This window comes from Haliaeetus leucocephalus, unplaced genomic scaffold, assembly GCF_000737465.1.
Source record: "Haliaeetus leucocephalus isolate CR32 unplaced genomic scaffold, Haliaeetus_leucocephalus-4.0 Scaffold251, whole genome shotgun sequence".
Taxonomy (NCBI): domain Eukaryota; kingdom Metazoa; phylum Chordata; class Aves; order Accipitriformes; family Accipitridae; genus Haliaeetus; species Haliaeetus leucocephalus.
In genome coordinates, this window is record NW_010972687.1 from 5696372 (window position 1) to 5709787 (window position 13416).

The 13416-nt window shown below is 38.2% G+C and overlaps 1 protein-coding gene across 1 annotated transcript in view; it reads right to left on the reverse strand.

Moving 5' to 3' along the window:
- Nucleotides 1-2034: 2034 nt before the first annotated feature.
- The window catches only part of FRMD3 (FERM domain containing 3), an 83402-nt gene continuing 72020 nt past the window's right edge, over nt 2035-13416 (reverse strand). The window contains exon 13 of the mRNA XM_010568632.1: nt 2035-2630. Coding sequence (XP_010566934.1) covers nt 2035-2630 — 596 coding nt within the window. The remainder of the gene's footprint in view (nt 2631-13416) is intronic.

Below are 13416 nucleotides of genomic sequence, written 5' to 3' on the forward strand. Positions count from 1 at the left end.
TTTAGAAACAATGCAAGTGAATAATTTCCTGTTAAGGCCAAATGTCTACTTCAGTTCATTCTCCATTTCTATTAGGCTGAATGATTATTACCTCATGGGATAGGATCATTTAGCTGCAAGTAGCACAAGAAGAAATACACATCAAGTAACTAATCAATAATGATTCTTCTGAGGAACAGATTGGCAATGAAAAACAAAGACAAGAGAAAACAAGGTAGTTGTTTAATTTAGCATTTGTTGGTTGGGAAATGAATAGCAATCCAAAAGTTCTCAACTGAGAAAAGGAACTCCTAAGCCCTGTAACTATTTTTTCCTTTAAAAACTGGAGAAGATTAGAAGGGAAGGAGAAATCCTCTAAGGAAATTGCTGTTTTCAAACTAGACATTTGCAAAGGCTTACATGAGAAAACCAAGCAAAACCAATTCTCTGATATTGAAACTAAACGAATTTATTCAGTAGGAATTAGAGATGTGTTTAAAATGTGTTAAATGCACATCTAATAAAACAGCCTTAAATATGTCTCCAATTCATAAATGTCTAAGCAGGAGAAAGATTCTTGAGGCCAAAATCAGAGTTCCCTAGTTTAAATACAAAACACATCTGCACTAAGATTGGGGCAGGGTGAAGAATAAAAACTTTCTCCTTTCAAATACAACCTCTGTGGTACATTTGAGGGACTTGAAATGTTCTCATCATAGACAAGATTTTACTTAAGCATATTGTCTAAGCTATATTGGAATAACTTTAGATATATAAATCTGTGTTACATGAAACAGCATTAGATCATGTAACTGGGCTTGTAATAACAGGGAAAAAGGGTAAGTATGCTGCTACATGTGAAAAGAAGCATATTAGTATGCACAAAAAATATGTTGTCTTACAGATTATTAATAACGGGCATCAAAGATGAAGATGCATCTCTTAAAGTGTTTAAGCCTTTAACTGTGAGTCACTAGAATACTTTTATGTCAACTGCACAGCCTAACACTTTGCTTTTAAAAAGGAATAAATTTTTCTTCTCTATCATTTTTAAAAGTTGGTCACTCACCTACTGATTTAGCTAGGGTTTTAGCTTTTTTTTTTTTTCCCTTTTTTTTTTTTTTGCTACTTACTATTATCTTTTTCCATGTTATGTACAATAATCTACATTTAGACTGAAGACTCATTCGCTTCCCAAACGTACTTGGACTATCTTGTAGGGACTTTCTACAGCACTTATAAAGTATAAGACAACCTGACAGGTTAGAGGAAGGATCATTACGTTCAGTTCTGCTTACCTCCCCAAGCTTTACAACTGTGTCTTTCAGAAATTCTTCTGCATACTTCGTGTCCTTTCACCTCCCCCAGGCAGCCCCTACTGAACCTGAGTAAACTTTCTATGTATTTCCCAAACCACGGTCCCTCTGTATAGAGCTATATTAAACTCATTCATTCTCCAGCCAGTAGTTTAAAAACAAATCATTGCTAAAACACTAGAAACACCCTACATGCCCTTGTGCATTATTCTTACCATTTTGTACATTTAAATAACATCAGAAGTTGTCTTTTGCTAAAAATTTACCAAAATATTTTAAACACATAAAAATGTAAAAAACCAAACAAACAGAAAACCAAACCACAAACAAAAACCCAGCATAAACATTGCTTGTATAGGCATTGGTTAGAAGAGATTGCTGCACTAAGGAATATATTCAAAAAAGTTTTTCTTCCAGTGTCATTGGATTTAGTGTCATGGATTGAAAGGTTAAGGACAATGAAACTTATTGTGACCCCATCTTATATGATGTAATAGATGAGCAGGGAGTCTGAAATGCAATTAAAATAAAGCTTCTTCTTGGTTATTGAAAAGTGACTGTATCAGCCTGTAAGTAAAGGGGCAATTTAAGTATGTAAAGGGAACTTAACAACCCGAAGAGTCTGTAATGAACTGGATATGAAGACAGCTACTGACTGATGGCCCCAGGGCATTATGGAAAGCTGGCACTAACTGAAATTTTGAATATAGCCCTTAGTTGTATCATATTTATTTAAAAATTAAAAGCTGCCCAGCATGTCACGAATGAAGTTTATTTTGCAAGCCACCCACTGCCTAAGGGGGCAGTAATATTCAATATGAAACTGCTGAAACTCCGGTGTTTGACGGATTTCATGGAGAAAAGAGATTTGAAGGTCCGACTCCAAGAGAACAAGGAGAAGAGGGAACACAAACAACAACAGTCCAAGGCCTACAAGCAGAAGTCTGGAGAAACTCTTCACAAAGGCATTCACCTCTATGTTGCCCATTAGAAAGTCATAGCTCCACCTAAGTGCTCTCCGAGCTTCTTTTAGTTCTTCCTCCTCTGCAATCAAAAATGCATTTTCATCTGCTTCGAGTTCCTCAAATGAATCTGTATCATCTTTCTCATTCTCTACTCTTGGACAGGTATCAAAGAGCATGTCAATCTCATCATCAACAGGAGTGGGCAGCAAGCTGGCACTAGGATTGTATACCAGTTCTGAGATGGTTAAAGGTTCCTCTTTCATCTTCTCTTTGTGTTCAATGGCAAGATCAACATTCTCTCCAATGTCCTTAACTGGGGAGCTTGAAGTCACAGGTACTGAAATCTCATCTTCCTTTGGCAGTTGGATACCTGAAAAAATGGGATGAAAATAGTGATCCTAAATTTCTGCCTTCCTGGTAGCAAAACTCAACCTTCCAATGGTATCTACCAGAGGCTGGAAAGAAGATTCTGCAATGACTTTGTATATGGAAACCTGACCATACACAATTAGCAAAAACTGGAAAAGCTTTTTGAAAAGCTCCAGAAGAGGGCAACATCTTTTACAACACTGTAGTACACCAGATCTACTTAACTTTGTCTGATGCAGCTACTACTAATAATGATGTAATGCAAAACAGAAAACAGAACAGCTCATTGTCTACTGGCAATCAGAATTCTGATATAAATGAATACCTAGTACATATGTGAATTGGTGCTATTTGGTGTCTAATATAATAATAACAACTACAACAACAACAACTCACCTTTATTTCTTGGAGATGAATGAAGGGAAAGTGATAAGATAATGGCTGAGGTTGAGAATTTTTAATAGAGCATGATATTAAAAAGAGACAATAGATTATCATGATAAATTCACGTTAATGGTAGAGAGAATAAAAGGAAAGGAAGGTTGACATACAGTATGAGGATTAGGTATCATTGAAACGGAATGAAAATGCCTCACCTCTTAAAAAAGGTCCCTCTCCTCATGTCTCATTTTTCTTCCAGTCACGTCTCTGCTCTTTATACTCACAGTCTCTTTTCTCCCTCTCCTTTAAATTTCTCTCTCCCCCTTACAGAGGATTCTTTCTTAGCCTTACTGGCATGCTTGTTTCTTGTGACCCCACTCTCTGCCCAAGCTCTCTCCTCTTCAAAATTTACTCCCTTTTTTCCAGTCTACACTAACAGCAGTAAGTCTGCAAAAAAGTCTAGCTGTTTCACAGCTACATCAACACTGGAGTGACTGCTCTTAGTCGTCATTTGCAGGAGTGGAAGGGAGGAGAGTTGGGCACAGAGCTCAGACAAAGTGATCAGAAAACAGTTTTAAATTTGTCCCACGTCCAACACTCATTACCATCATCAGATGCCATTTATGTGCAAAAGGAATAGACCATACACAGTACAGTCTGTAAGCAACAGTAATATATAACAATACTTAGTACTTCTTGGTTTGTGATGTTAAGCACCGCTCCATTCTTTACTAAAGACTAATCCAAATACAACATATAGGTAAGGACATAGCAGGTAAAACCAATACAAGGTTACATGACTTGTCCAACAAGTAACTCAGGAAGTTCATGTCAAAGTACTATGTAAAATTCAAATTGGCCCAATTCTTTGATTTCAGCAAAAGATCTCTGTAAAAGATAGCAAACTGACATCATCAAAGATTCATTCCAGTTTTAGTGCAGTAAAGGTTAAGGTTCAGAGACTTTAAAACAATGTGGTATAAAAGAAAATGTATTATTACAAAAAAAAAAAAAGTAATCAGAAAAAGTGGTACATCTCCAGTGCTAATTATGCTAGATATATAATGGGTTTCAGTGTGAAGTAAAAGGGTCTCAGCAAGCTTTACTGAAGTTTTCTATTAAAGGATGGCAAACATATAAAAAAATTAAGCTAAACAAAAGGCCCATTGTGATCATTTTGAGATGAGTGAAATAAAGCATGGCCTGAACACGGAAGAGATTAATTACTGCTCTGTAAACATATGATACAGGACAAAAATTGAAAAGCAAAAATCCCAATCATAAAGACATCTACAATTTAGGAAGATAAACAGCTTAGATGCATTTTGAATCACAATTCTAAGCTAAAATTTTAAATAGTAACAACAATAATTGACCAAAAATTCTGCGAAGAATCTCACTTTACAATCAGAAGCCTTCTCATGTTTTTTCTTGAAAATGTGACTGATTTTTTTTTACATTATTAGTCCTAAGAACTGTAAACACCATTCACTGTACTGAAATTATTAACTTTGCTTCTGAAACCTACTTTCCTTCTATTTCTCTAGATAGCAAAAGAATATTCTTACACCATTGGCTACTGATCATTAAACTAGCAGTAGGCATAACTACATTTCAGCAACGTGGTTCACTCTAGACTTTCTCATTGTTACAAATTTTGCATTTCTTGAATGACAAGTTCTTAGAATCTCTATTTTCTTTTTTTTTTCCTTTGACATCTGTCATGACTACCGTGCTCAGAATGGGACATATCCACAAAAATCTCAGTTTCATAACTGATACCAGATTTTTGCACTATCAGGTCACTCAGCAATAAACCTGCCCTGAGCCAGATACAGGAACATTACCACATTCTGCCAGAGCCCAAAATACTCATTATTTGCAGAAAAAATTGCCAATATAAAGTTAACCTGTTAAAATTTTGTAAATTAAACTAAACAAGCAGATTAATATTTTGCGAGACAGAATCTTAGAGCTGCGTTAGGAATCTTAAAGCTTGTTACAACACTTCCACATGGAAATATCTTCCATAGGACCCTGCTGTATGCCAGAGTGCCTGACTGTTACCACAAAATCCTCCATGCGACCTCTGCAGCATTGTTAGCACATCCTCCAGACAGTCAAAAGAGTAAGTAAGGTACGTGCTAAGTTACCCCAGTTTATAGACTATCCAAAAACTGGGTGAGCGATGGCTTGTTAATATCTGGCAACTTTAAAATTATACTGAACTTAATATCAATTGAGATGAAATGCCAATAAATGCAACATAAAATATATAACATAGTACAAATATTTCTAAAAGATATAAGAAATGACAGAAAACCTGCACTTTAAACCTACTTACATTAAATCACTCCTTGAACAAGCTAGCTTGCTCCTTACCTGACAACTTTCTGAATCCTCTTCTTAGTTCATGTTTTTATGTGTCATGTTACATTCATTACAGAAAACCTCTTCACTACAGAACACCGTCCTCAGGAAGCATCCCACCCTTCAGTAGAGCACATTAGCTACTAAAATTCATTTCCCCTTTTAAGTCTTAAAAATGGCCCAGACAGATCTCTCCCCCTGTAATTTGTTCTCTTTTCCTGCTCTCTAGGAGATACACTGGCCATGCCTCTAGGTGAGGTTTCATCTTCTGGCTAAATCAACCAAAAAGACCATGTCTGCTTCCTCTCATTTCATCCCTGAGCAAGCCAGCTTTTAAAGATAACTTAGGAAAATAACTGTTTTCTAACTGGATTAGTTCTCTGATGGTTTTTCTTCCTGAACTGGCTTGTCACAAGCGCAGCACATTACCAGGGACAGAGAGAGAGCAGGAGTGCTCCTTTCACCAGCACCTAGCCAGCAGATATGCACAGAAATGAAACGTTGTCCTCAAAAAAGAAAATGCAGATGTCTCCTCATTAGCTAAATTTGATTGCCTAGCTAATAATTCATTGCCTCAACTAATCTGTGCTCTCCTATCACAGCCATTTTAGAAATTCATCACATTTCAGCATGAAACATATTTTGTGCTGGAACTTATTGTCTACACCATTCTTTGTACTAACAAATATACTTGCCACAGTCAAGAGGAGGATACAAACTGATTGAAACTAGACATAACAGGATATAGAATCACAGAATCATAGAATTGTTTAGGTTGGAAAAGAGCTTTAAGATCATCAAGTCCAACCATCAACTAACACCACCATGCCCACTAAACCATGTCCTGAAGCCCCACATGTACATGTTTTTAAACACCTCCAGGGATGGTGACTCCACCACTTCCGTACGAACACTAAGAGATGAGAACAGATTTGGGGGATCTCTCTCCAAAGCATACTGTAACAGCAGGTAATTATGGATCATCAACAATTCTCTGAGTCACTTGAGAGTTGCACTCATGATATCTTAAAACATAAATGCCAAAATTTTTAAACTCTGGAGCCCAACACTAAGCATCTGCACATATCTTTAGATACACAAGTACAACAATTTGATTTTAAAATGTGCTTTTCACTTTCTTTTAATAGGAGTAAAGGTAAGTTGAGCCACTTACTTGGGTACCTTAATATGGATTAAAGGACCTAATTTTAACCTCCCAAATTTGAGAATCCTGGCCATAGGCTTCTCTATACCTGCTTAGGTCAGTAATATATCTTCATCATGTTTCTCATCACAGAGAGGACAGCTGCAGCTACTGCAAAGAAAGGTCACCCCAATTTATGATTCTTGAGCCTTCTCTCCTTCCCCAGAGTAAATTCCAGTGTGCATAACATACATAGTGAACATAAACAAGAAAGGTCATATCAACTTTCATTAAAACTGTATTTTTTTCAAATAAGTGGCAAATTTCTGATTTTGTGATTAATCTGTAGATAGAAGGCAGTAGAGAAACCTTTTCAGATCAGTGTTTTCTGAAGAGGTTGTATTAAAATTGGAATGTGTCACACTTCCAAAGCATACATCAACTTTAAAGTCCACCATTTAGTTTGAGCGCATAACAAGAATTTTCAACTGTTTAAGTATTGTTAAAACATACTAAATCAAAGTAACTGTGTTTTACATCGGCCAAATATAAGTGTAAATAAATAAGGTTTTAATATAAAAAATTGAAAATTTAGAATGGGCATTAACTGCTGGTGTTGCAAGCTCATTTGATATTTAAAAAATAAAATATATGAAGCTGTTCTTTTTGTGCCTTCTTATTCCCTATAACACCACAATATTTACCAAGTCAAGGACTGAGGAAACAATTAGCTATTAACCATGGTCAATGTAAGCCCACAGCAAAGTTCCAGTCATGTTGCAATATACAGATAAGTATGTTGGACCACTCAGATTTTGTTAGTGTCAAAAGATACAAGTGTAACTTCATTATGGCATATATCATTTAAAATGCTTATGCAGGCACAGGAATATCCCATTAAGGCACCGAAATTCTAAATCATTCTACAGTATAATAAATATTCCAGTGACACAAATTGAAGAAAGGAGCAAGTTTTCGGATTATTTACTTTTTGGTTAGCCTTCAAGAGAGTCAGTTATCTGAAGTAATAGAACCAGGTTAAAAGAAAAAGAAATCCTCAAAATCTTCCAATGGAAAAAGAGAATATAAAAGCTAAAGCAAGCCTGAAGCCAATATCCTTTAATTACTCTACAACATTGCTGCAAATCCTTTGCTCCTATTACTACATAACAATTATTTTGCTACTACCTTTATAAGGCTATAATTTTATATAATTTGGGGGCCTAGATTTTGAAAAGTCTACTGTTTCTTCGGTAATAGTTGAAATTTATACTGTGTTTAGATTTAAAGGACTATGACTTGGTATTAAATTACATTTCAGAAGAACTTCTTCCTTCCATTCTTCAATTTATATTTTTACCCTCAATTTACATTTCATAGGCCAGTATCTTTTAATACATATTACTGGAATATCAGGCAAATAAGCTCAATTTTATTTCTTATATATCTATAGCAAAAATTTGCCACACTTTTCTGGCAACTGGACAAATTTTATAGAGCCAGAGAGATCTCATTAGCCCAGCCATAACTCAGTAGTACCCTTCCACTAAATACTGTGATTGTTCCAAACCTCTAAGTTGCTACAGCAGATAGGAATATGAACAGCTGAATAAAACATGAGTTTACAGTGGTCATCTGCTGCGAACATGAACGTGCAAGAGGTCTGACATAAATGTTGTCAGCTGCTAGTGTTTCTAAAGGGGCCAAAACCAGCAGCTGAGGATTAGCAGGATGAAGTGCAGTCCCAGCTCCACCATTCTTAAGAAGCTGCAGTTGCTGGAAATACAGCACCCCAGAAAAATGTATCCTCTGCTTATTAAAAAATTCAATTCACACATCGTCTGGTGGCTGAATATACTGCACACAACTTTATTTACCAGACATGCAAACACAATTACATACCTGTAAAGGCTTCGTATATTGGAGAAAGGAACAAGTGTGAAGATTTCCTTCTTTTAAACAGAGAACTGAAAAGTTAGATATGGTCCAGAAAGCGCAGCACTGGGGATACTACATATAGGTGTGTAAACAAATAAGGCCAGCCAGGCTGCGATTAGGACAGTTCCTTCCTATCTCTTTTACTGCTTCCTGTAGAAATATTGTGTATTCCTTTGTTTATTTTCAATGTGAACAAAATTTATTTGTACTATGAATAGAATGACCTTTTAGAGGGAAGGAGAGTGTGGCTTTCTCACATGAGCAAAGTACATGGATGTCACAAAGAAAATGTAGGAAAGGGAAACAGAATCTAGAATTGCACTAAACTCAAATATTGCCCTACACAGGATCTGTATCAAAGCATGGTCTGCATCAAAGCATGATCTGCATCACAGCTAGATGTCCAACCCTCAGAAGTAGGAGGCCATAGATCCCTACCTTACCCACATCCTATGCCCATAGAAGACACCTGTTCTAGCTTTGCAAGGGGAGTAAATTGATGATAGTTTACAGTAACCTCTTTTTAGGCAGTGACCTGGCTTTCCTGGTGGCCGTTCCCACTTGTTTTAGTCTTACGGGAGCTTCTAGAAGGGAGCAAAGCCCTGTGACAGTTGCCAGCTCATATCAGTTGCAAGCGCTGTGATTCTGCAGCATTACAACTCACCTCCCAGCTGCGTTGTGGGTCACGGTGTTCAACTAATGTCACAGCTAGCACAGCAGCCGGAGACTGCCACCCTGCTTTTCACACCCCACAAAGGGCACCCAAAACGCAGAGGTAGACACAAAACCAAGCACGCAGCACAGCGGGCATTCTGGGGTGCCTGTCTCTACCCTCCCTCTGGCCTGGCAGGAGCCCATTCCAGCACTGCTGACCCCATTTCAGAAGCAGGACTAAGCAGCGAAAAGGCTGAGGGTAGTAGCAGGGAAAGAGAACTGCGTATCATAGGAGCAGGGATGAGAAGGCAAGATACGTCCATCAGCAGCTCAGAGAAAGGGGAGAAGCTGGTGAAGAGGCTGCAGTGACTCAGAGTCTAGCACCAGGCCAAAGGGAGCACCTCTGAAAAGAGGTGGGCACTGCTGTGAAAGCTTAGCACCCGAGAAAAGGACAAGCGGGACATTTCAGCATGCCCGCTTAGCTTGGGTGAGCCCTCCTGGCGCAAGGCAGCATTGTTCTGAAGCAGTCACAATCTCAGTGGGGTTCTCCCAACGAGTTTTGCCCACTGCCATGAGTTTTGCACAAGCTGACTCCAGTCCTTAGGTTTCATATGCTGATATACAGGTTTTGTATGCTGATACACAGGTTTTATATGCTGATATACAGGTTTTATGCATATGTACACCAAAAGGAATAACATCCTATAAACAGTACAGCAAAATCAAGGTTTTTAAGAACCAATGTAGCCCCAGTGCACACTTCTGTTACTAGACTAGTGTCATGTTAAACCAAGATGGCTTGTACCTATTTGGAGCCAGCATTTAACCTCTGAGGTGTAAGAATAAAAAATACCTGTAAATACTAATGCTTTTTCAATTTTGGTACCTATTTTTGAATCAAGGGAGCTAGGTGCATTGTCATAGACACTACAGTTTCCCCTGAGTGGTGAATTCATGAAGCAAAGGCAGCCAGGAGCTGTTGCTACTCAGAGACAAATCACTGCAAGAAGCAAGTTCTCCCATATCTTCTGTGCTTACTGCTTTCTGATTTTCAGATGCCAAAAGTATGAGAATATTCTGGTCTTTGCCAGAACATTCTCAGTTAATTCTTCTGTAAATACTCATTTCTGAAATGAAGATTCAATACAAAGGCATAGTTTTATATAGGTGCATGGAAACTGAAATCTGTCAGCCTATATATGCAAAAATACCAAAAGTAAACAGTACCACAGAAAGCATGGAGAAACAAATTCTGAAATCTCAAACTATATTAAGGAAACAGAGACATATAGATTGACAGAACCCATCTTTGGCTAAGGGATTTTGGTATAAAAACAAGAAAAAAAACCCACCTTCCTTTTGGTTGCTATCCAAAACAGTATTGAATACTTTTTGTTCCTTGGGTTGCACTCCTGTTACGCATAGTGAAAAAGAGATCGGAATCAGACTCCTTTCCCCACACCACCCCGTACTATTATTCAGTATGTTGAATTGTTCAGTATCTAGAAAAATAAAGCCAACAAAGTTGTGATCTGGCAACCCAACCCACTCAGTGGCAGTAAAACGCTAAACTGTATCCACTGCTTTATTCAGCTGACATTGAAAATTTGTTACCAACCTACCTGCTAATTTAAGAACTATTTAGTTTTGTCAGAAGTTATCATAGTTGCAAATTATTTCTCCTTTACAGTCCAAGAAAATCACAAGGGCAAAATTCCAGTCATTCATTTGTTAGCAGTTAACAAATAAATCCACAATTTATGTAAGATATTACAACAAATGCTGTTTAAGTTTAATCTCATTCATTCCCCATTTGCAACTCTGCTCCTGTCAGTAATTCATCCTTATTCTCTGCTATACTAGTCGTAACATGTCTTTCACAGTACAGTTCCTTTCCAAGAGACCACTATTAGCATAACAAACTGGGGGAGGGGGGGAGGTTTAGGTAAAAGAAATGTAAATTTACCAGCCCTTCTGGCTGTGATCTTGGAGCCATGCCGAAGTAATCGAATGCATACTTCCTTGTTGCAGTGGTTAACCATCCGCAAATGAATGCTTCTCTTGGTTTGGATTTTTACAAGACATTTCACCATTTTGACTATTAGTTCCTCTTCTCAAAGTCTTGTAAAGGCTCAACCCATACCAGCTTTGACCTTTTATTGAGTTCCCACTGAGTTTTAAGAGACTAACACAAGTCACTCTCAATGAATCAAATGACAAGCTTCTAACGTAGCCAACAAAAATATCCCAGTAGGGAACAGAACGAGAGGTTATTTTTAAACATTTCCAAATGCCTCATAACGTACAATACAAACTTCCACAGCATCCATCTCAGTTAGCAGTTGCTAGCATAACAGCTGAACCACACACACAAGCATAAAAATATCCAAGGCATCAAAATGTAGTGCAGTGAAACAAAAGGCAAGCATTAAGCGTCTGCTTTTCACAGAACAAAATGACACACCATTATTTTTCTGGAGAGCTTCAATTTGGCCACTGATGTCAGTTCCCTACCACTACCTGGGAAATATTTGCAGAAAATGTATAGATACAAAAGTAAAAATCCTATGCTGTGGTTACAAACCTTAGTCACAAGGCAAGCCAATGAGATGAAAATGCTTTCATTTCAAGACTAGAATCAAAGCTGACCTGCCTGTGTATAAACAAGAAGAGAAATTTCCTAAGTTTGGGAAAAATGTCTCTCTTTGCATATGTACTCCAGTTCCCATTTGTGGACAACTATTGGACACACTCATATCCACCAGAAAGAAGTGTTGCTTCAAAAGGCTAGGCGCTTCCCCATCCACGTCCAACAGAGATATGCAGGCTCCTAAAAAAGGCATGACGCACATATGCTGGCTGCTGATAGCTTGCTCCAGCTGGAATGCAACCACATGCACAGCATCACACTGTCCTAGTGGAAGAGGAGCTCTTACTGGGTCCACTGAAACCACAGAGAGGAGATAAACCGGAAGGAGTGTACTGGTGGGGATGTAGTCTCTCACTTCCCAGAATACTTACCTTTAATGTTTACAACATGTTGTGCCATCTGAGTCTTCATTATCTGATGTCCCTGTTCCCTCTGCACCATAATGTCAATGATGTGCATGCAAATATGTGGGAAAGAAGGGGGCAGGGGAGAGAGTCCTGCAAATGTGTGTTTTACACCAAGTGATATCTCTCATGAAAGACATCTGCTTCAGTGGAGCTTTTGAAAGCATCTTTACGGTGGCTCCTTTCCCCTGCCTGCCTCGCCCACATAGTATGAATATCCAGCAGTGCTCCTTTTTGCTCCTTCCTCCTGCAGGGCAAACACTCTTCTCTTCCCTCCCTTCTCTGCAAGCACTTCCTTGTGGGTCTGAGGAAAGATCAAGTGCCCCTTTGCTTCCTATCTCCATGCTGTCACCACTTCAGACGCAAGATGTTTTTCAGGGAGGATTTTCCAGACAAGGAGTCTGCTTCTCTCCTGCAGAGCTGCCTGGGACTCTGTGTGCAGAAGAGGGCCAGAAAGGCGACGGGTCTACTCTCAGTAACTAATTGGTTTTGCAGCTCTTGTCACTCTCCTCCTTCCTAAATTGCTAATCTAGTTATTACACAGCTGAAAGACTAATGACTGGTCGGAACTGTGACAGAGACCCTTAGCATTCATGCCCCATTACAGAGGAGGCAGAAAACAGCGGATGGTTACATAACTTCTCTTAAAATCAGAAAGTATGGTTTACAAAAGCAAAAACAATCCCCTCTCAAAACCAGAAAACTAAAACTAATAAAACACTCTTCAAAACTAATATCCTTCCTCAGCCGGTGAAAATAGTGAACAGGAAATATCTATTCAAGCATAACAATTTTAACATATTTGTGAAAAGGAAGTATATCACCTGTCTTCAGGTTTTAGAGGTACCTTATTATGGTGATGGGGGAAATGTTGTTTAGTTTGTAACAAAAGTAGTGATCTTATTTCATAGACACATGGGATGGTAAACACCTGGAAATCTGAGAATTTGTAAATAAGTCATGAAGGAAAGCTAGCAGAGCTAATTCTTGTTAGCATTTGGTATTGTTATCTTTAAGCGAAAGGTTTGCTTGTAAACAAGTTGTTCTCAGACCTTGTAGGGCTCAATTACATGGTTAGAGGACTGTAAATCCAAGTTAGTTTTTTGAACACAGACACAATGACGCATGCAGTGATGTTAAGATCTCCTGAGGCCAGAACACTCTTTGGGACACTGCCAGAAACTTGCAAGACAAAGTGCGCAGTAATGGGAGAAACTTAAGATGACCAGACTTTATTCCATAAATG